Source organism: Rhinatrema bivittatum, chromosome 16 (assembly GCF_901001135.1).
Source record: "Rhinatrema bivittatum chromosome 16, aRhiBiv1.1, whole genome shotgun sequence".
NCBI classification, from domain to species: Eukaryota; Metazoa; Chordata; class Amphibia; order Gymnophiona; family Rhinatrematidae; genus Rhinatrema; species Rhinatrema bivittatum.
In genome coordinates, this window is record NC_042630.1 from 46,338,084 (window position 1) to 46,362,614 (window position 24,531).

At 44.1% G+C, this 24,531-nt stretch overlaps 1 protein-coding gene across 1 annotated transcript in view; it reads left to right on the top strand.

The window, feature by feature from the left end:
* Nucleotides 1–1,272: 1,272 nt before the first annotated feature.
* The window catches only part of LOC115078707 (killer cell lectin-like receptor subfamily F member 1), a 39,822-nt gene continuing 16,563 nt past the window's right edge, over nucleotides 1,273–24,531 (top strand). The window contains exons 1-3 of the mRNA XM_029581686.1: nucleotides 1,273–1,415; nucleotides 18,468–18,566; nucleotides 18,671–18,784. Of these exons, the coding sequence (XP_029437546.1) occupies nucleotides 1,337–1,415; nucleotides 18,468–18,566; nucleotides 18,671–18,784 (292 nt within the window). The 5' untranslated portion in view covers nucleotides 1,273–1,336. The remainder of the gene's footprint in view (nucleotides 1,416–18,467; nucleotides 18,567–18,670; nucleotides 18,785–24,531) is intronic.

Sequence of the window (24,531 nt, forward strand, 5' to 3'; positions counted from 1 at the left end):
CTTACCTTCCTCCCCTTCAAATAGGCCCTCCCTCCCCAGCCCACCCCATCGGAACCCCCTTCCAAATTAAAACAAAACAAAACTGGTGTCTACAGGCGCCCCTATCCCTATACGTTGGGCCCTGGTGATCTAGGGGTGCTGGAGCCTCCCACTCCTCCCACTAAGCCGATCACCTTAGGAAATGGTCATTGAATCCACGCTGGGGTGCCCCTAACATGTTTACTGTGAGATATCATCATATCACTGCTGACCATCCCTCTTAAATAAATGCATAGGAAAGATTTATGCCCATATTTTCTTTCTAGAGTTGTTACAATGAAATTCATCCAAATACCACCAACTTTGGAAGCTTTCACTAGAGGGCTCAGGGGATGGGCCCAGGGATACAGAGCCTGTCACCTCTAGGACTGGAGGGCTCATGGGATGGATGCAGGGATACAGTGCCTGTCACCTCTAGGACTGGAGGGCTCAGGGGATGGATGCAAGGATACAGAGCCTGTCACCTCTAGGACTGGAGGGTTCAGGGGGATGGGTGCAGGGATACAGAGCCTGTCACCTCTAGGACTGGAGGGCTCAGGGGATGGATGCAAGGATACAGAGCCTGTCACCTCTAGGACTGGAGGGACCAGGGGGTGGGCACAGGGATACAGAGCCTGTCACCTCTAGGACTGATGGGCTCAGGGATGGATTGCAGGGATACCGAGCATGTCAACCTCTAGGACTGGTGGGCTCAGGGGATGGGCGCAGGGATACAGAGCCTGTCATCTCTAGGACTGGAGGGACCAGGGGGTGGGTACAGGGATACAGAGCCCGTCATCTCTAGGACTGGAGTGATCAGGGGATGGGAGCAGGGATACAGACAGAGCCTGTCACCTCTAGGACTGGAGGGCTCAGGGGATAGGTGCAGGGATACAGGGCCTGTCACCTCCAGGACTGGAGGGCTCGGGAAGAGCATAGGATACTGCATTTGTCACCTTGTGGTTGACAGCTTTAATCTGGCACATATTTTGCGTTAGTGGTTTGACTTCTTTCATGAGAATTAAAATCACAAATAAAACAGACAATAAAAATGAATTACCCTTACATTTTGTGTGTATCTTATGAACATGTCAGTAACTATGTTTGGTAAACAGCTTTGTAAAATATTTCCACCATGGGAGGGATTGATCAGCCAGGTGGGGGGAGGTATGAAGGAAACAGCCACCGCTGAGACACATTTAGCACACTTTGATGTCACAGACTTGCTTCTCTAGCTGACCTTCCTTGCTTCTGTGTCAGGGGCACAATCTCCCCTCCGGGTATCGGTGCAGTCACCTCATGGTCTCCGCGCAGGCAGATGGCAGGAGAAGTGCTTTACGCCGACCTAAAGCTCCCTGAGGCATCCTCCCACCCTCTGCGCCATGCCAGTGGTCAGAGTAAGTGGATAATCTCAGCTTTCTCCTCACTGGATATGTATTGTGTTATTCTTATGTGATCTCTACTTGGCATTTGGCAGACAGAATGTTTTTTAAAAATGAACATGGCACATTGATCTTAAGTTGGAGCCGTTAGAAAATCCTGGGTTCTTCCATTGGACCAAAGGTGATGATACGGAGATGATTTCAAGATCACGCACATGTTCTTTCCTGATTTTAATCCATTACATTTCTATCTTCCTCTATCATGCACGCCATGAGTTTTAGCCACTCGGCATTGCTGGGAAATGGGTGTGCTGAGCAGATTATGCAGAGCTCAAATGCATGAAAGGGAAAAGGGGAATTGGATTTGGACAGCAACCGAGGGCCCCGACTTTTACGGTTTTGGAGAAGAAATAAGCTTGGAGATAACTTGCTGATGTGGCTGTTACTGCCCTTAATCACCAAGCCTGATACTTTTGATGCAACGCCGACATTGCTCTCTGCTTCCACGGCAAAGGTAAAGGGAAATTGGATTCAAAAAGCATCCGAGGGCCCTGACTTTTACAGTCTGAGAAACTGATAAGCATGGGGATGACCTGAACAGGGCAGCAGATACTGGGATAAGCATAAACTTGCTGGGCAATCGGGGTAGATCATTTGGTCCTTTTCTGCCGTCATTTCTATGTTTCTATGGAGTTTACCATTTTTGTGCCTAAGGGATAAGGCTTAGTATTTTAGGCTCTTACTAAGCCAATTAATTCCTAACACAGAAATATGAGCGTGGTAGCCAAGCTTCATTTTGGGCATTAGGATATCGTATCACATGTGACTAATCAAACGTTTCTTTTTATTTAACTCAAGCCATTGTAAAATGTGAAAGAAACGTGACTCCAAGTTTTGCAGAGGATCTATCTTTGCATTATATTTTGGTCTTTATCTGCCATTATTTACTACCTTACTATGAGTTATCTGCATTATACATAAATACAGTGCTGGAGCATTTTTCTCTCTCTGCAATCAAGCTGCTCTGCATATTTTGTGCTGCAGAACTTCCCAGGCCTGGCAGAAAAATGTAGGAAAGTGAAGACTCATCACCTCTCAGCCGTCTGCCCACGGGCTAACAGTCCAGAAGTGGATCAGTGTCAGAAGAAGAAGATTTTATTAATCAAATGATAGACTGCCCGACTTGCGCTGAGTTTTGCCCATAAACAGGGGCTGCTTCAGGGGCTATATTAATGTTGAAATACATAATTAAAAAATAGATACATAAAAAAGACACATGTATGAATAACAATAAAAATAAAACTTAAAACAACACATATAATAGAAATACACACATATATATTTATATCACATACAGAAAGGACTAAACTTATTCTGAGAAAAAACTTTGCTTATATAACAAATGTACAAATGGTGTGGAATTTACCTATATCATTCAGAATTGTCTGTATAATGATCAGTAGGTCAGAAAATGGTTGTAGCCCGTAATTCTTTTTCAGGAGAGTAGTGCACTACTCCATCTCCTCTCTATTATGGTCAAGAAAAAAGATCATTAGATGCAGGGTTCCAAAACATTGCATTTCGATTAGAGCTAAAGGGGCCGAAATGAATATCTATTATTTATTATTGAGACTGGAGAGATAAAATTCAGTAAAGGCAGATAATCTCTTAAAAAAAATATCCATTAAAAAGGTATTGTGATTGTCTACTGTGTTTCATTTCTAAAGTGCTTTTATTTATTACAAAGATGTTTATTCAAATTTAATATAAAAAATAGAGATACAAACATTTAAGGAAAACAATTTTTTTAGACATTTCTGATTCTGTAGTGGTGCTCTCAATAGTTAAACATTATAGAGTATATTCCATTTAAAAATCTCTATTTCAGCATCATCAAACACCGGCAGCTTCATGTATTCAAAGCTGAAATCTACTGCCTGAGTTGAAATCGGGGAATGTCTTATCTTTTACAAAAATAATTAAAAACTAATATATATTAAACTTAGAAACTCAGAGCACTCGTTTATGTGAGTGCAGTTTAATACTTGCAGGATAATTTTTAGCAGGAGTATACCTGCCCATGGTAATGTAAGTCGGATGTTTACAGGATTAAAGTTCCTGCCAAAAACAGCTCTAATTTTATGCTCACTCCGAGCCTTTTACTTAGTTTTTTAATTAAAATTTAAATCCTTACTTCGTTTAGCACAAATTTTTATCATCTAAATATTGAAATAAAAAGTAGAATTATTATTCAAAATAAAAAAATTGCTGTTTCAACTTCATTAGGTACTGGCAAAACATATTTTCAACGCTGAGATCTACTTTCCCGATTAGTATCGGGGACTGCCTTTCTTTAAAATAATAAATATTGATTCAAGTCTTACCAAATTAAAGAACTTCAAAGAGGCATATGCATGAATTTAAAATGGGTACTTACAATGTAGTTTCTAACAGCAGTACACCAGCTGCCATTGAGGTATACTGGATGTCTGCAAGATATTGAATTCCTGCCAAAACGTTGATTTTATACTCTCTACAGACATTTAAATAAGTTATTTTTTTTAAATCTTTATTTTTATTTCGTCTCACCTCTATAGTAGCAAACTTAAAATGGAAAAAAAAAAGAATAAAATATAATTTAAAATGATGTGCTAAAAAATATTTTTTCTATTTCAATAGTAAAAAAATTATTTACAAGATTGCATCATTTATAAAAAAGACAGACCACATAGAGAAGGGTTGAGGTTCTGCTCTTAAGGGCAAGATTTAAAAGTAAACATAGCTGTAAAAATTGTTGCAAGCTATTAAACAAAGTATCACCCTTAGGCCTGGATTTTCTAAGGTCGCAGATCTTAGAAAATCCCGCGGTAACGGGGGACGGGGGGGGGGGGGGGGGGTGAAGCGGGGGCAGGCCTGCGAAAGCCGGCAGTGATTGCACCACCGTGGTGTTATCACTGCTGGCTTTCGCACCCAATAGCGCCACCTTGGGCGTGCTACTGGCAGCAATAAGGGTTCCTACCTTTTCGCCGTCAGTGGAGTCCACCCCGACGCTGCCCCGACTCCTCCCCTTCTGGTGCAGACTCCACCCCGACTCCGCCCCGATTTAGGTATCGCACACATGCGATCCCTTTAGAAAATGACCCCCTTAGTGTGGAAGCACCTATTCATTAAATAGCAACATTGTGGAAACAGGGAATGCATTCTTCAGTTGCAGATGCTTGTCTGATTACTCTCAGGAAGGTGCTTACAGTACAGATCAAATTGCTAACTATTCTTAAAACGAATTGTAAGAAATAAAATGGTGACTACACTGGACAAATAAAAAATGATGTAATAAAAGGTAAAAAGAATAAAAACTCTCCTGTATATAATTAATGGCTACAAAGGAACACTGTTCTCATAATGTAAGTGTGGGCTGCAGGAAGACCGAGAGATCCATATCTTGGTTCAGGCCATGTGGCACCATGGTATTGAATTCATAGATGTACTTCTGTTCCAATCTCAACAATATGTTATCTAAATTGCCACCTCTCCATTTTTTTTTTTTTGGTTTATGGATCACACAGAATCTGTAATCAAACTTATGGTGGGCTTCAATTGAATGACCTACTAGTGGTTTGCCTTCCTTTTTGTGGGTCACGGCACTTTTATGCTCTATTATTCTTTTGTTTAAGGCTCTGATAGTTTTACCAATGTAAAGCTTGTTGCATGAGCAAATTGCTGCATAAATGACATCTTCACTCTTGCAGTTAGTGAATTCATTCAGCTTAAATGTTTTGTTAATAGTTACAATATTTATACTATCAGTCTTCATATTGACATTGCAGACTGTACAGTGTTCACAAGGTCTGTGTCCTGCTGGCCAAACAACTTGATTGGTTGCGAAAGGTAAATCTGAAGGTGATAGTAAATCCTTGAGATTTCTCTCTCCCCTATGGGCAATCATACATTCTTTATTCCTAAAGGCCGGTAAGGATTGTATAATGTGCCAGTGTTTTGTTTTTTTTTAAATCTTAGTAACGTCTTTGGACATGTGATTGTATGTGATCGGACATATTATTTTTTAATTCTTCGGGCTAGTTTTGGTGACTAACAGTTCCACTCGTTTTTTGTTGTTTAGCTCGTGTGAGCCCACTGTTAATATATGTTTCTGGATAATTTCCATCCTGGAAGCGTTTCTTCAGTTCAGTAGCCCTTACTTGGAAGATATGCTCATCAGTACAAAGTCTAAGTATCCTCAAAAATTGAGAGTAAGGGATATTTTTAATAAGTGATTTACTGTGACAAGTATTAAAATCCAATAATTCGTTAATGTCTGTAGGTTTACGATAAATATCTGTTTTGAACATTCTATCTTTCAGTGTTATTAGGATATCCAGGAATGAAATAGAAGTGTTGCAGGATTGCTAGGGAGGGGTCTCGATTCCGGGGAGGTTGGTGTGCCCTTGGACCACAGTGCAACTGCAGAGGAGCTCCGAGGAAGCGCCAAGGCAGGCAAAATGTGTCCAAGCATGGGCGGACAGGCTGATGACCAGGAGCCCTGAGCTCTGCTGAACCTGAACGCACCAGAAGAGACCCAACAACAAAATGCTAGTTTTGGGGTGGCCCTCCAGCCACTCGATAGCCCTTTCAGACCTGTTGCCTGGATACGGTAGATGCAACAGGATGGACAGAGGTCGAGGACAGGCGATGGTACTGGAAGAGGAACAAGACAAAACACTTGGAGACATGGTAGGGACGAGGAGACTTGGAGACTTGGACGAGGCAAAGACACTAGGTGAGTGGGCAAGGGCAGGGCTGAGGCTCAGGATGAAGAGAGGATCCGGGAGGCTCTCGAAGCATGGTCCAACTGGAAGAGGCTTCAGTGACCCAGCATGGTGATGCCCTGAATGTCATCTAGAAGCAAAGTCCACTGGAGGAGGCTAGGGCTGGCCCCCAGAACCTGGAACATCAGAACAGAGGAGCCGAAGAGAACTAGGTGGACAAGGTGGAGATACTTGAAGATTTGGATGAGACAAAAATTCTTGATGAGTGGAAAGATAACAGCAAGATTAAAATTCAGGATGAAGAGGAGTCCGGGTAACACTCAAAGCAGGATCCGGCCCAGACTGGGGCTTCAGTGACTCAGTGTGACAGACGCCCTAGCAGGTCATCTCAAAGCAGAAATCGGCAGGATAACTATGAGTTGAAACTGGAACCAGGAACATCTGAGGACAAGGGCATCCAAAGAGAGGAGCCTGAAGAAAAAGGACATCTGGAGATGTGACATATGAAGATGAGGCCATCAGGGACATCTGAAGACGAGGACATCTGGACATCATAAGACAAGGACACGGGATCCAATGAGAGACCAGGAACCACAAAGATGATGAAGGAATTCCCATGAAGAACGGAGTGCCTTGAAGAAGCTGAAATCAACAAGGAGTCCAGGAGCAGATTGCCTCCTTGCAAAGGCACTGAAGAACTGACGAAGAGCCCTTTTATAGGGCTGAAGAGGAGACACCCGGATCATCAAGTGGGGCCGCGGAGCTACTCTCACCATGGGCCCTTTAAGAAGACAGGAGAGGTGCAGCCGCATGTCTAGGAGGCAGGACCACGGACAGCGGCATACATGCTGCAAGGACGAGGCCTGGAGGCGGTGCTAGGCTTCGAAGCAGAGCCCAGCATCAGCGGTTCCATGCCGCATGGTCAACCAGGCGTGCAGCGGCCCCGCTGTTCAGGAGAGGATGGCGGCAGTGGTGGCCTTGCCTGCCACAGGAGAAATGACGGTGGCTCCCTGCCACTGCATAGCAGGAAGATGACGTCAGAAGCCTCTGGGCCACACAGGCAAGACATCAGTGGCTCCAATCACCACGGAACACCGGCAGCGGCTCCAGGCCACAAAACATAGCATCAGGGCAGCTGGCAGAGAAGGTAAGCAGCTGCTTACAGCTAGGCCGGTGAGTAGCATTGCAACATCTTGTTTGAGGTCAAGCTAAATCTTAGATTGCATCTAGACTATTCAGCCAAGTATGGAATGATGCTAATTCTTCATTGTTACCCTTCCAAACCATAAAAACATCATCAATATATCATTTCCATAATAAAATATTACCTACATAAGCATGAGTGCTAAGGAATCTTTCTTCAAATGTTGCCATATACAGATTAGCAATAGAGGGGGCCATGGTAGCACCCATGGCCAGACCTTTTACTTGCATGAATATCTTTTTGTTGAATGAGAAATAGATTTTAGTAAGTGCTATGTTTAAAGGTCAATAATGAATTGTGTAGGGATTCATGTGTGTGTATTTCTTTGTAATACATTTTCTTCCACAAAAGAAAATGCACCTGATTGTGGGATGTTTGTATACAAGGACTCCACATCCATAGTGAAATTCCAGTGGGAACACTGAGAGGAGAGGATCACCTTGCTGGTGGCTGAAAGGAATCAGTAGGTTTTTGCTTGGGACATTGTCTTTTTTTCAAAGTATTGGGGCAAAGTTAACTATTTGGGAATATTATTTAGTGTGTTTGTGTGTTTGTGCCTTTAATAGTCAGAAAAGCAGTGAATAAACAAGTTAGACTGCATTTTTAAATAGTCAGTCAATAAGGTAGCAGTAGGTAGGCAGTGAATAAACAAGTTAGACTGTTTGTATTTTTAGTCACTCACAGGTCGATCCAGTAAAGTGTGCTCCGTCGGAGCGCACTGTCACCCTGCTCTGGACGCGTGTTTTCCCTTACCCCTTATTCAGTAAGGGGAGGAAAACATGCGGCCCACCCGCGGCACCTAATAGCGCCCTCAACATGCAAATGCATGTTGATGGCCCTATTAGGTATTCCCAAGCGATCCAGTAAGTAAAATGTGCAGCCAAGCCGCACATTTTACTCTAAGAAATTAGCGCCGCCCAAAGGTCGGCGCTAATTTCTTCCGGCGCCAGGGAAGTGCACAGAAAAGCAGTAAAAACTGCTTTTCTGTGCACTTAGCGATATTAAGTCGGAGGTCCCCAAAAGTAAAAAAAAGTAAAAAAAAAAATAAAAAAATTTTGAATTCGGCCCGCGGGCTGTCGGGCCGAAAACCGAACGCTCAATTTTGCCGGCGTCCGGTTTCCGAGCCCGTGGCTGTCAGCGGGCTCGAGAACCGACGCCGGCAAAATTGAGCGTCGGCTGTCAAACCTGCTGACAGCCGCCGCTCCAGGCCAAAAGGAGGCGCTAGGGACGCGCTAGTGTCCCTAGCGCCTCCTTTTCCTCGTTTGCACCGCGTCGCCTAATTTAAATACTGGATCGCTCGCACCGGCGAGGGGCCAGTGCGCGCGCCGGGAGAGCGGGCATTAGTCCGCTCTCCCACGGACTTTACTGGATCGGGCTGTCAATAAGGTAGCAGTAGGTAGGCAGGGAATAAACAAGTTAGACTGTTTGTATTTTTAGTCAGTCAATAAGGAAGCAGTAGGTAGTGTGTTTATTTTTAAAAGTCTGCAGAACTGAGTGTTCTCCAAACTTTTAAAGAGTTGAGTGTTTGTATTTAATACTGAGTGCTTGTATTGAAAAAAACAAACAAACCACAAAAAAAAAAAAACAACCACCCAAAAAGTAGCCAGAAGCTAGAAATAAGCTAGGAGCAGTGTATACCAAAGTAAAAAAGTTGAATAGTTCAGCTCAGTTACTCACCTTGAAAAGGTGTTGAGGTAGTGTGATTAGGTTTGAATAGGGAACAACATTTGTTAATCAAGGGAGCAGTGAGTCACTCAGGCTGACTAACTGAAGTTAGACTGTTTGTATTTTTAGTCAGTCAATAAGGTAGCAGTAGGTAGGCGGTGAATAAACAAGTTGTGCTGTTTGTATTTTTAGTCAGTCAATAAGGAAGCAGTAGGTAGTGTGTTTATTTTTAAAAGTCTGCAGAACTGAGTGTTCTCCAAACTGTTAAAGAGTTGAGTGTATTTAATACTGAGTGCTTGTATTGAAAAAAACAAACTAACCACAAAAAAAAACAAAAAAAAAAAACCCAACCCAAAAAGTAGCCAGAGGCTAGAAATAAGCTAGGAGCAGTGTATACCAAAGTAAAAAAGTTGAATAGTTCAGCTCAGTTACTCACCTTGGAAAGGTGTTGAGGTAGTGTGAGTGGGTTTGAATAGGGACCAACATTTGTTAATCAAGGGAGCAGTGAGTCACTCAGGCTGACTAACTAAGTGTGAAGGTTGTGTGTTTGATGTGAATAGGTGCTATTCTTTGTTAATCAGCACAGCAGTGAGTCACTCAGGAAATCTAACTGAAGAGTCACTCAGGAAATCTAACTGAAGTCTACATCTCCTAAGGGATTGTTTTGCACTAATTTACCATAGAAGCACATTATAAACTAGAAGGAAAGAGCTCAGTAAACCACATTCCAGTGGGAACACTGAGAGGAGAGGATCACCTTGTTGGTGACTGAAAGAAATCAGTAAGTTATTGCTTGGGACATTGTCTTTTTTAAAAGTATTGGGGCAAAGTTAACTATTTGGGAATATTATTTAGTGTATTTGTGTGTTTGTGCCTTTAATAGTCAGAAAGGCAGTGAATAAACAAGTTAGACTGTTTGCATTTTTAAATAGTCAGTCAATAAGTTAGCAGTAGGTAGGCAGTGAATAAACAAGTTAGACTGTATTTTTAGTCAGTCAATAAGGTAGCAGTAGGTAGGCAGTGAATAAATAAGTTAGACTGTATTTTTAGTCAGTCAATAAGGAAGCAGTAGGTAGTATGTTTATTTCTAAAAGTCTGCAGAACTGAGTGTTCTCCAAACTTTTAAAGAGTTGAGTGTTTGTATTTAATACTAACTGAGTGCTTGTATTGAAAAAAACAAACAAACCACAAAAAAAAAAAAACAACAACAACCCAAAAGTAGCCAGAACCTAGAAATAAGCTAGGAGCAGTGTATACAAAAGTAAAAAAGTTGAATAGTTCAGCTCAGTTAATCACCTTGGAAAGGTGTTGAGGTAGTGTGATTGGGTTTGAATAGGGACCAACATTTGTTAATGAAGGGAGCAGTGAGTCACTCAGGCTGACTAACTGAAGTTAGACTGTTTGTATTTCCCATCCCTCCCACCCCTCGCCCATCCACCCCTAGCTCATCCCTTAATTTATAGGCAGGTGCCACTTTCACAAAAAAAACCCAAACATCAACAAAAACTTTATTGAGAATTCGATCAGACCCCGGTAGGCCACTACCAGACACATAGTGAATTCACTAATATATTTAAACGAAGTTAGACACATTCCTACTCCCATAGCAACCTAAAATGTAACTAGGAACTGATCAAAATTGAGATGAAGGCAGCAGTCCAGCAGCAAGAGGGGGGCTTCCCAGTCTTTTGCATCGAGTGTCACATGTATGATTTTTACCCACCGGTGAGAAGTTGTACATTTGCATGCGATGCAAAGAGCTCCTGGCTCTCAGAGAACGAGTCCGATCTCTGGAGGCTAGAGTGGCAGACCTGGAGGAGCTGAGGCAGACACAGAGGTATATAGATGAGACCTTCAGGGACATAGTAATCAAGTCCCAACTTCAGACTGGCAGTTCTGGTGCTGCCTTGGAGGAAGAAGGTCTCATGATGAGAGAGCACCAACCAGGTTTAGCAGCAGGAAAGGATCCTGTAGCAAGGACCTGCTCTCCAGGTGATGCATTATCCTTTCGCACTGAGGATATCTCCCCAAGGCCTACTGCCCAGGAGGGAATGGTTAGGGCGGCCGTCATAGTTGGTGATTCGATTATTAGGAATGTAGATAGCTGGGTGGCTGGTGGGCATGAGGATCGCCTGGTAACATGCCTACCTGGTGCGAAGGTGGCGGACCTCACGCATCACCTAGATAGTATTTTAGACAGTGTTGGGGAGGAGCCAGCTGTCGTGGTACATGTGGGCACCAACGACATAGGAAAATGTGGGAGGGAGGTTCTGGAAGCAAATTTAGGCTCTTAGGTAGAAAGATTAAATCCAGAACCTCTGAAATGCTCCCTGTTCCACGCGCAGGTCACCAGAGGCAGGCAGAGCTCCGGATTCTCAATGCGTGTATGAGACAATGGTGCAAGGAAGAGGGATTCAGTTTTGTTAGGAACTGGGGAACCTTTTGGGGAAGAGGGAGTCTCTTCCGAAGGGATGGGCTCCACCTTAACCAGGGTGGAACCAGACTGCTGGCGCTAACCTTTAAAAAGGAGATAGAGCAGCTTTTAAACTAGAACAAAGGGGAAAGCTGACAGTTGCTCAGCAGCGCATGGTTCGGAGAGAGGTATCTTTAAAGGATACTAATGATGCATTAGAATTAGGGCATCCCGACAGTGAGGTTCCAATAATTAGAAAAGTAGTCCAAGTGCCTGTAACTAAAAACTCACCTGAGCTAAAAAATTCTAAATTATCCCTATCAATTAGAAAGCAGAATGAAAATACAAACAAAAAACAAACTTTGAAATGTTTGTATGCTAATGCCAGAAGTCTAAGAAGTAAGATGGGAGAATTAGAATGTATAGCAGTAAATGATGACATAGACTTAATTCGCATCTCAGAGACATGGTGGAAAGAGGATAACCAATGGGACAGTGCTATACCAGGGTACAAATTATATTGCAATGACAGAGAGGAGCACTCGGAAGGAGGTTTGGCACTTTATGTCTGGGATGGCATAGAGTCCAACAGGATAAACATCCTGCATGAGACTAAATACAAAATTGAATCTTTATGGGTAGAAATCCCTTGTGTGTCGGGGAAGACTATAGTGTTAGGGGTATACTACCGTCCACCTGGTCAAGATGGTGAGGCGGACAGTGAAATGCTAAGAGAAATTAGGGAAGCTAACCAAATTGGTAGTGCAGTGATAATGGGAGACTTCAATTACCCCAATATAGACTGGGTAAATGTATCATCGGGTCACGCTAGAGAGATAACGTTCCTGGATGGAATAAATGATAGCTTTATGGAGCAATTGGTTCAGGAACCGACGAGAGAGGGAACAATTTTAGATCTAATTCTCAGTGGAGCACAGGACTTGGTGAAAGAGGTAACGGTGGTGGGGCCGCTTGGCAATAGTGATCATAATATGATCAAATTTGATTTAATGACTGGAAAAGGAACAGTGTGCAAATCCAAGGCTCTCGTGCTAAACTTTCAAAAGGGAAACTTTGATAAAATAAGAAAAATTGTTAGAAAAAAACTGAAAGGAGCAGCTACAAAAGTAAAAAATGTCAAAGAGGCGTGGTCATTGTTAAAAAATACCATTCTAGAAGCACAGTCCAGATGTATTCCACACATTAAGAAAGGTGGAAAGAAGGCAACACGATTACCAGTAGGGGTGTGCATTCGTTTTGAACTTAAATGTAAAACGCAACTTTTTTTTTTTTAACTTAAAAAAGTGATGAGGCGAAAACGATCGGATTTCCAACTTATTCAACATAGCTATGTTGAATAAGTTGGAAATCGCGATTGTTGATCCTAAATAAAAATTTAAACCCCTCACCCTCCTTAATCCCCCCCCCCTAGACTTACCAAAACTCCCTGGTGGAACAGCAGGGAGTCAGGAGCCATTTCTGACCTCCTTTGCGAGGAGCACGTGACGTCGGCGTCATGTCGGAGTGACGCGGCGTCACATGATTCCCCGCGCGATCGATCCGGGATCCTCGTTGCACCCAAAAAGAACTTTTGGCCAGCTTGGGGGGTCCTGACCCACCCAAGCTGGCCAAAAGTTCCTTTTGGGTGCAACGAGGGTCCCCCGGAGCGATCGCGCGGGGAATCACGTGACACCGCGTCACGTCGGAGTGACGCGGCATCACGTGATTCCCCGTGCGATCGCTCCGGGCCTCGTTGCACCCAAAAGGAACTTTTGGCCAGCTTGGGGGGGCCTCCTGACCCCCCCCAAGCTGGCCAAAAGTTCCTTTTGGGTGCAACGAGGGTCCCGGAGCGATTGCGCGGGGAATCACGTGACGCCGCGTCACTCTGACGTGACGCCGACGTCACGTGCTCCTCGCAAAGGAGTTCAGAAATGGCGTCCTGACTCCCTGCTGTACCACCAGGGAGTTTTGGTAAGTCTTGGGGGGAGGGGGATTAAGTTGGGTGAGGGGTTTAAATTTTTATTTGCACGTATGGACATAGACTCAACTTATGGAATTCTCCATATGTCCATATTGACCGAAATTGACCCCCCCTTTCGACTTATGGACTTATGAACATAAACTTTTGCTCTGCACATCCCTAATTACCAGCATGGTTAAAAGGGGAGGTGAAAGAAGCTATTTTAGCCAAAAGATCTTCATTCAAAAATTGGAAGAAGGATCCAACAGAAGAAAATAGGATAAAGCATAAACATTGGCAAGTTAAATGTAAGACATTGATAAGACAGGCTAAGAGAGAATTTAAAAAGAAGTTGGCTGTAGAGGCAAAAACTCACAGTAAAGACTTTTTTAAATATATCCGAAGCAGAAAGCCTGTGAGGGAGTCAGTTGGACCGTTAGATGATCGAGGGGTTAAAGGGGCACTTAGAGAAGATAAGGCCATCGCGGAAAGATTAAATGATTTCTTTGCTTCGGTGTTTACTGAAGAGGATGTTGGGTAGGTACCCGTAATGGAGAAGGTTTTCATGGGTAATGATTCAGATGGACTGAATCAAATCACGGTGAACCTAGAAGATGTGGTAGGCCTGATTGACAAACTGAAGAGTAGTAAATCACCTGGACCGGATGGTATACACCCCAGAGTTCTGAAGGAACTAAAAAATGAAATTTCAGACCTATTAGTAAAAGTTTATAACTTATCATTAAAATCATCCATTGTACCTGAAGACTGGAGGATAGCAAATGTAACCCCAATATTTAAAAAGGGCTCCAGGGGCGATCCGGGAAACTACAGACCGGTTAGCCTGACTTCAGTGCCAGGAAAAATAGTGGAAAGTGTTCTAAACATCAAAATCACAGAACATATAGAAAGACATGGTTTAATGGAACAAAGTCAGCATGGCTTTACCCAAGGCAAGTCTTGCCTCACAAATCTGCTTCACTTTTTTGAAGGAGTTAATAAACATGTGGATAAAGGTGAACCGGTATATATAGTATACTTGGATTTTCAGAAGGCGTTTGACAAAGTTCCTCATGAGAGGCTTCTAGGAAAAGTAAAAAGTCATGGGATAGGTGGCGATGTCCTTTCGTGGATTGCAAACTGGCTAAAAGACAGGAAACAGAGAGTAGGATTAAATGGGCAATTTTCTCAGTGGAAGGGAGTGGACAGTGGAGTGCCTCAGGGATCTGTATTGGGACCCTTACTTTTCAATATATTTATAAATGATCTGGAAAGAAATACGACGAGTGAGATAATCAAATTTGCAGAAGGCACAAAATTGTTCAGAGTAGTTAAATCACAAGCAGATTGTGATAAATTGCAGGAAGACCTTGTGAGACTGGAAAATTGGGCATCCAAATGGCAGATGAAATTTAATGTGGATAAGTGCAAGGTGATGCATATAGGGAAAAATAACCCATGCTATAAATACACAATGTTAGGTTCCATATTAGGTGCTACAACCCAAGAAAGAGATCTAGGTGTCATAGTGGATAACACATTGAAATCGTCAGTACAGTGTGCTGCGGCAGTCAAAAAAGCAAACAGAATGTTGGGAATTATTAGAAAGGGAATGGTGAATAAAACGGAAAATGTCATAATGCCTCTTTATCGCTCCATGGTGAGACCGCACCTTGAATAATGTGTACAATTCTGGTCGCCACATCTCAAAAAAGATATAATTGCGATGGAGAAGGTACAGAGAAGGGCTACCAAAATGATAAGGGGAATGGAACAACTCCCCTATGAGGAAAGACTAAAGAGGTTAAGGTTAGGACTTTTCAGCTTGGAGAAGAGACGACTGAGGGGTGATATGATAGAGGTGTTTAAAATCATGAGAGGTCTAGAACGGGTAGATGTGAATCGGTTATTTACTCTTTCGGATTGTAGAAATACTAGCGGACACTCCATGAAGTTAGCATGGGGCACATTTAAAAGTAATCGGAGAAATTTCTTTTTTACTCAACGCACAACTCTGGAATTTGTTGCCAGAGGATGTGGTTAGTGCAGTTAGTATAGCTGTGTTTAAAAAAGGATTGGATAAGTTCTTGGAGGAGAAGTCCATTACCTGCTATTAAGTTCACTTAGGGGCGGATTTTCAGAGCCCTGCTCGCGTAAATCCGCCCAAAACCTGGCGGATTTACGCGAGCAGGGCCCTGCGCGCCGGGAAGCCTATTTTACATAGGCCTCCCGGCGCGCGCAGAGCCCCGGGACTCGCGTAAGTCCCGGGGTTCTCCGAGGGGGGCATGTCGGGGGCGTGTCGGGGGACGGGCCCGGTCGTCGCGGCGTTTCGAGGGCGTGTCGGCAGCGTTTTGGAGGCGGGTACGGGGGCGTGGCTACGGCCCGGGGCGGTCCGGGCGTGGCCACGCCCTCCGTACCCGCCCCCAGGTCGCGGCCCGGCGCGCAGGAGGCCCGCTCGCGCGCGGGGATTTACTTCTCCCTCCGGGAGGCGTAAATCCCCGGAGAAAGGTAAGGGGGGGTGTAGACAGGGCCGGAGGGGTGGGTTAGGTAGAGGAAGGGAGGGGAAGGTGAGGGGAGGGCGTTAGAGGATTCCCTCCAAGGCCGCTCCGATTTCAGAGCGGCCTTGGAGGGAACAGGGGGTAGGCTGCGCGGCTCGGCGCGCGCCGGCTATACAAAATCGATAGCCTTGCGCGCGCCGATCCAGGTTTTTAGCAGATACGCGCGGCTCCGCGCGTATCTACTAAAATCCAGCGTACTTTTGTTTGCGCCTGGAGCGCAAACAAAAGTAGGCTATTCGCGCGCCTTTTAAAATCCGCCCCTTAGAGAATAGCCACTGCCATTAGCAATGGTTACATGGAATAGACTTAGTTTTTGGGTACTTGCCAGGTTCTTATGGCTTGGATTGGCCACTGTTTGAAACAGGATGCTGGGCTTGATGGACCCTTGGTCTGACCCAGTATGGCATTTTCTTATGTTCTTATGTTCGTATATCATTATTCGGAATTTTGAGATCCTCTAGTATTTTAATAACATGTGAAGAATCTCTGAAATATGAGGGGATGAGAGGGACCAGGGGTCTAAGAAAAACGTCAATAAAATTTGATATAGGTTCTAATAAGGAGCCTATTGGGGAGATAATAGGTCTGCCTGGTGGCTCTGTCAAGGATCTGCCTAATTGAGCTGGACGTTCACTTGGATGCAGATACGGCGCTGCTCTCTAAATTGGTGGTGGGGTGGAGGGGAATTAGGGCTGGAGGGTACTGGAAGCCAATAGTAACAGGTGGGAGAGAAAAAAAAGGGGAAAAAATGGATAAAGTGCGTAGCTTGCTGGGCAGACTAGATGGGCCGTTTGGTCTTCTTCTGCCGTCATTTCTATGTTATTTTTCTATGTGTATTTTTTGTAATGTGTATATGGTGGGCATAATCGGATGATTCATGGTCAGAAATTCAATTTCCTTTTTTGTAATGTATCCAGCTGTATTTTCAATATATCGGATGGAGTCTATCTCTTGTTTAATATCTTTAGTGGGATCTTTGGTAATCATGGAGTAAATTGTGTTGTCTGTTTACTTCAGTAATATATTGTGTACGATCCATGATGACTATGCCACAACCTTATCAGCCTGTTTGGTGACCATATCCAAATCATTTCTTAAGTCATTCATGGCTGCCCTTTCGTATTTGGTAATGTTAAAAAAGAGTTTAGGTTTTTGCTTTTCTTTCTTAGCCAGATCTTGTAGTACTAGTTTTTCATAAGTGTGGATGACTGGATTAGTAGTTCCATTTGGTTTGACTACAGAAAACTCAGTACTTGTGCTCTTTGTTGGAAAATAGGTCCATAATCTTATGCTTTCTAATAAATTTAAAAAGGTCTACTCTAGTATTGAAGGTGTTATACTTTAATGTAGGAACAAATGAGAGACCTTTGTTCAAAATAGACAACTCATCTTTGTTTAATGTATGTTTGGAGATATTAGTGATTCTATTATTTTCAGTCCTGTTTCTATTTAATAATTCTGATTATGAAACTCTCTCCATCTGCTCCTCCCTCTCCCCCCTTCCTTTTCCTCTCTGGAACAACAACAAATCTTCACCGAATTATTTGGCCGTCAAAAGAAGCAAATTTAAACAAAACCCCCACCCTCCTGACCTCCCAAGACTTGCCAAACTCCCTGGTGGTCCAGTGGGGTCCGGGAGCCATCTACTACAGTCACGCCGTCGGCTGCCGGTATTCAAAATGGCGCCGATAGCCTTTGACCTTACTATGTCACAGGGGCTACCGGTGCCATTGGTCGGCCCCTGTCACATGGTAGGAACAATGGATGGCAGGTGCCATCTTGTGCCTGCCGTCCAGTGAAACGGATCTAACCACGTCAAAATGGATTAATGAGGCTCCAAGGAGCCATTGTAAAATAATCCCCTTAGTAGGGGTAAAATTACCCTGTTTCACTTGTGTGTGACAATCAACTTTGGTGTGTTTTTTAAAAATTATTTATATCCAACTTTTATGATACTTCTAAGCACAAAAAAAAAGAGCAGGATCTGGGGGTGATAGTTTCTGATGATCTTAAGGTGACCCCACAGATAAGTGGATAAAGCGATGGTAAAAGCCAGAAAGTTGCTTGGCTGCATAGGGAGAGGAATGGTCAGCAGAGAAAGGGAGGTGAGCTTGCCCCTGTATAGGTCCCTGAGAGGGAATCAAAATGCCCATTCAGAGCTGCTATGACGGAGGTGGTCAATGTCGCCACTTGTGAAGAGTTCAGCTCTGCTTGGGAGAGGTTTTCCTTGCCGGATGCCATTTTGGATACTGTGAGACGCAGTGAACTTTTTTCTTTCTTTGCCGATCTGGTACTCATAACCACACAAGCAGGCAAAATGTAAATTGTCAGTCGAGCCTCCACACGTTGGCTGCAATTTAAGCCCGATTTCCAACGGTTGAGCTAAGAGGCAAGTAAAATTTGGGGACGGTGCCCGGGATTAAGTATCTGGGTTCACCGTGTCACTTACCTCCCCCACTTACCTCTAACATCTTTCTCAAACCTTTTCATTGTTTTTCCAGCCAAGCCACACATCCCGCACTGGTATCGTCCGGCTTTCAGAATAAGCGGGGTCCTTAATGTTGTTCTGCTCCTGGCTGTGATTGTCCTGAGCATTTTCGGTAAGTGCTGTATCCCAAAATCATGCATGTAACATGTATTTAACGTGTAGCGAAAGCAGTGATTATGATTTAAACAAGCAGGAGGCCACTCTTCTTGTTAGCAGGATTCCTGTGTAATCAGGACGACACCCATACAAGGTGCAGGAAACCTCTGGGGAACTCATCTGTCCCAGGGTGTGGGACTCGGCAGAATGATTCTTCTCCAAGTCACTCAGCAGGTGAGCTCCCCTCACCTCCTCCCCATCACCCCCTCTCCCCTCACTCCAGATCTCTTGTTCCCTGCTTCTTTATATCCATGGCTCTGTCTCTCTCGTGTTTTTTTTTTTTTTTCCTTTTTGGCCCCCTTAGTTCCTTTTCTCTCCTTTTACTGTCAGCTCAATCAGAACCAGGGTTGGGATCCTGGCCCCATGAGCCACCAGGAGTGATCCTTAACGATGACCCTGGCACCATACACCCTCCTGAGCTGGGAGTCCTGCATGGGTGGCAAACCCAGCGCCAGCACAGCCGGGAGCAAAGATCCCACATGGGGATTGAACTGGGAACCAGATTCACTGACACTGAGTGATCGGGCCTGCCCCCTCCTTTCTCTTCTTCCTGTTTCTCTCCATCTTCTCACACAGGGGCCCTCTCCTCCTCACTCACTCATCACTTCTCCCTCTGTTTTCTTTTCTTTCTTCTCTTTCCCTGTTCTCTTCTTCCCTTCCTCCTTCTCTAGTCTAATCCCCCTCTCCTTCATTCTTACACTGTCCCTTCTCTCCATCTCCTCCATCACTTCTTTCTCACCACATCTACCCATCTCCCCTCTCCTCCTCCATTTCCTCCTTTCTTATCTCTCTCCCATACACCTCCTCCTCCCCACCTCTGAGGATCCTCTGTGCTTATCCCAGGCTTTACCCCTCACTCCCCCACCTCTGAGGATCCTCTGTGCCTAACCCAGGCTTTACCTCCTCACTCCTCCACCTCTGAGGATCCTCTGTACCCGTCCCAGCCTTTACCCCTTACTCCCCCACCTCTGAGGATCTTCTGTGCTTGTCCCATGCTTTATCCCTCACTCCCCCACCTCTGAGGATCCTCTGTGCCCATCCCAGGCTTTACCCCTTACTCCCCCACCTCTGAGGATCCTCTGCACCCGTCCCAGGCTTTACCCCTTACTCCCCCACCTCTGAGGATCCTCTGTGCCTGTCCCAGGATTTACCCCTTACTCCCCCACCTCTGAGGATCCTCTGTGCCTGTCCCAGGCTTTACCCCTTACTCCCCCACCTCTGAGGATCCTCTGTGCCCATCCCAAGCTTTACCCCTCACTCGCCCACCTCTAAGGATCCTCTGTGTCCATCCCAGGCTTTACCCCTCACTCCCCCACCTCTGAGGATCCTCTGTGCTTATCCCAGGCTTTACCCCTCACCCCCCCACCTCTGAGGATCCTCTGCACCCATCCCAGGCTTTACCCCTCACCCCCCCCACCTCTGAGGATCCTCTGCACCCATCCCAGGCTTTACCCCTTACTCCCCCACATCTGAGGATCCTCTGTGCCTGTCCCAGGCTTTACCCCTTACTCCCCCACATCTGAGGATCCTCTGTGCCCATCCCAAGCTTTATTTATTTTATTTTATTTAAGAGTTTTTATATACCGTCATTAAGTAATTCACCATCATAATGGTTTACAGATGGGCACCTATAAAAAAGTAAAACATAGTTCATAAATAACATGGGTGGTGCCATTAGAAATCGGTAACCTCTCGCCCACCCACCCCTAGCTCATCCCTTAATTTATAGGCAGGTGCCACTTTCACAAAAAAAAAAAAAAAACATCAACAAAAACTTTATTGAGAATTCGATCAGACCCCGGTAGGCCACTACCAGACACATAGTGAATTCACTAATACATTTAAAGGAAGTTAGACACATTCCTACTCCCATTGCAACCTAAAACTTAACAAGGAACTGATCAAAATTGAGATGAAGGCAGCAGTCCAGCAGCAAGAGGGGGGCTTCCCAGTCTTTTGCATCGAGTGTCACATGTATGATTTTTACCCACCGGTGAGAAGTTGTACATGTGCATGCGATGCAAAGAGCTCCTGGCTCTCAGAGAACGAGTCCGATCTCTGGAGGCTAGAGTGGCAGACCTGGAGGAGCTGAGGCAGACAGAGAGGTATATAGATGAGACCTTCAGGGACATAGTAGTCCAGTCCCAACTTCAGACTGGCAGCCCTGGTGCTGCCTTGGAGGAAGAAGGTCTCATAATGGGAGAGCACCAACCAGGTGTAGCAGGAAAGGATCCTGTAGCAAGGACCCGCTCTCTAGGTGATGCATTGTCCTTTCGCACTGAGGATATCTCCCCAAGGCCTACTGCCCAGGAGGGAAGGGTTAGGTCGGCCATCATAGTTGGTGATTCGATTATTAGGAATGTAGATAGCTGGGTGGCTGGTGGGCGTGAGGATCGCCTGGTAACATGCCTACCTGGTGCGAAGGTGGCGGACCTCACGCATCACCTAGATAGGATTTTAGACAGTGCTGGGGAGGAGCCGGCTGTCGTGGTACACGTGGGCACCAACGACATAGGAAAATGTGGGAGGGAGGTTCTGGAGCCAAATTTAGGCTCTTAGGTAGAAAGATTAAATCCAGAACCTCCAGGGTAGCATTCTCTGAAATGCTCCCTGTTCCACGCGCAGGTCACCAGAGGCAGGCAGAGCTCTGGATTCTCAATGCGTGGATGAGACGATGGTGCAAGGAAGAGGGATTCAGTTTTGTTAGGAACTGGGGAACCTTTTGGGGAAGGGGGAGTCTCTTCCGAAGGGATGGGCTCCACCTTAACCAGGGTGGAACCAGACTGCTGGCGCTAACCTTTAAAAAGGAGATATAGCAGCTTTTAAACTAGAACAAAGGGGAAAGCCGACAGTCGCTCAGTAGCGCATGGTTCGGAGAGAGGTATCTTTAAAGGATACTAATGATGCATTAGAATTAGGGCATCCCGACAGTGAGGTTCCAATAATAAGAAAAGTAGTCCTAGTGCCTGTAACTAAAAACTCACCTGAGCTAAAAAATTCTAACTTATCCCTATCAATTAAAAAGCAGAATAAAAATACAAACAAAAAACAAACTTTGAAATGTTTGTATGCTAATGCCAGAAGTCTAAGAAGTAAGATGGGAGAATTAGAATGTATAGCAGTAAATGATGACATAGACTTAATTGGCATCTCAGAGACATGGTGGAAAGAGGATAACCAATGGGACAGTGCTATACCGGGGTACAAATTATATCGCAATGACAGAGAGGAGCACTCGGGAGGAGGTGTGGCGCTTTATGTCCGGGATGGCATAGAGTCCAACAGGATAAACATCCTGCATGAGACTAAATACAAAATTGAATCTTTATGGGTAGAAATCCCTTGTGTATCAGGGAAGACTACAGTGATAGGGATATACTACCGTCCACCTGGTCAAGATGGTGAGATGGACAGTGAAATGCTAAGAGAAATTAGGGAAGCTAACCAAATTGGTAGTGCAGTAATAATGGAAGACTTCAATTACCCCAATATAGACTGGGTAAATGTATCATCGGGTCACGCTAGAGAGATAACTTTCCTGGATGGAATAAATGATAGCTTTGTGGAGCAATTGGTTCAGGAACCGACGAGAGAGGGAGTAATTTTAGATCTAATTCTCAGTGGATCACAGGACTTGGTGAGAGAGGTAACGGTGGTGGGGCCACTTGGCAATAGTGATCATAATATGATCAAATTTGATTTAATGACTGGAAAAGGAACAGTGTGCAAATCCAAGGCTCTCGTGCTAAACTTTCAAAAGGGAAACTTTGATAAAATGAGAAAAATTGTTAGAAAAAAACTGAAAGGAGCAGCTACAAAAGTAAAAAATGTCAAAGAGGCGTGGTCATTGTTAAAAAATACCATTCTAGAAGCACAGTCCAGATGTATTCCACACATAAAGAAAGGTGGAAAGAAGGCAAAACGATTACCGGCATGGTTAAAAGGGGAGGTGAAAGAAGCTATTTTAGCCAAAAGATCTTCATTCAAAAATTGGAAGAAGGATCCAACAGAAGAAAATAGGATAAAGCATAAACATTGGCAAGTTAAATGTAAGACATTGAAAAGACAGGCTAAGAGAGAATTTGAAAAGAAGTTGGCTGTAGAGGCAAAAACTCACAGTAAAAACTTTTTTAAATATATCCGAAGCAGAAAGCCTGTGAGGGAGTCAGTTGGAGCGTTAGATGATCGAGGGGTTAAAGGGGCACTTAGAGAAGATAAGGCCATCGCGGAAAGATTAAATGATTTCTTTGCTTCGGTGTTTACTGAAGAGGATGTTGGGGAGGTACCCGTAATGGAGAAGGTTTTCATGGGTAATGATTCAGATGGACTGAATCAAATCACGGTGAACCTAGAAGATGTGGTAGGCCTGATTGACAAACTGAAGAGTAGTAAATCACCCGGACCGGATGGTATACACCCCAGAGTTCTGAAGGAACTAAAAAATGAAATTTCAGGCCTATTAGTAAAAATTTTTAACCTATCATTAAAATCATCCATTGTACCTGAAGACTGGAGGATAGCAAATGTAACCCCAATATTTAAAAAGGGCTCCAGGGGCGATCCGGGAAACTACAGACCGGTTAGCCTGACTTCAGTGCCAGGAAAAATAGTGGAAAGTGTTCTAAACATCAAAATCACAGAACATATAGAAAGACATGGTTTAATGGAACAAAGTCAGCATGGCTTTACCCAGGGCAAGTCTTGCCTCACAAATCTGCTTCACTTTTTTGAAGGAGTTAATAAACATGTGGATAAAGGTGAACCGGTAGATATAGTATACTTGGATTTTCAGAAGGCGTTTGACAAAGTTCCTCATGAGAGGCTTCTAGGAAAAGTAAAAAGTCATGGGATAGGTGGTGATGTCCTTTCGTGGATTGCAAACTGGCTAAAAGACAGAAAACAGAGAGTAGGATTAAATGGGCAATTTTCTCAGTGGAAGGGAGTGGACAGTGGAGTGCCTCAGGGATCTGTATTGGGACCCTTACTGTTCAATATATTTATAAATGATCTGGAAAGAAATACGACGAGTGAGATAATCAAATTTGCAGATGACACAAAATTGTTCAGAGTAGTTAAATCACAAGCAGAATGTGATAAATTGCAGGAAGACCTTGTGAGACTGGAAAATTGGGCATCCAAATGGCAGATGAAATTTAATGTGGATAAGTGCAAGGTGATGCATATAGGGAAAAATAACCCATGCTATAATTACACAATGTCGGGTTCCATATTAGGTGCTACAACCCAAGAAAGAGATCTAGGTGTCATAGTGGATAACACATTGAAATTGTCAGTGCAGTGTGCTGCGGCAGTCAAAAAAGCAAACAGAATTCTTGGAATTATTAGAAAAGGAATGGTGAATAAAACGGAAAATGTCATAATGCCTCTGTATCGCTCCATGGTGAGACCGCACCTTGAATACTGTGTACAATTCTGGTCGCCGCATCTCAAAAAAGATATAATTGCGATGGAGAAGGTACAGAGAAGGGCTACCAAAATGATAAGGGGAATGGAACAACTCCCCTATGAGGAAAGACTAAAGAGGTTAGGACTTTTCAGCTTTGAGAAGAGATGACTGAGGGGGGATATGATAGAGATGTTTAAAATCATGAGAGGTCTAGAACGGGTAGATGTGAATCGGTTATTTACTCTTTCGGATAGTAGAAAGACAAGGGGCACTCCATGAAGTTAGCTTGGGGCACATTTAAAACTAATCGGAGAAAGTTCTTTTTTACTCATCGCACCATTAAACTCTGGAATTTGTTGCCAGAGAATGTGGTTAGTGCAGTTAGTATAGCTGTGTTTAAAAAAGGATTGGATAAGTTCTTGGAGGAGAAGTCCATTACCTGCTATTAAGTTCACTTAGAGAATAGCCACTGCCATTAGTAATGGTTACATGGAATAGACTTAGTTTTTGGGTA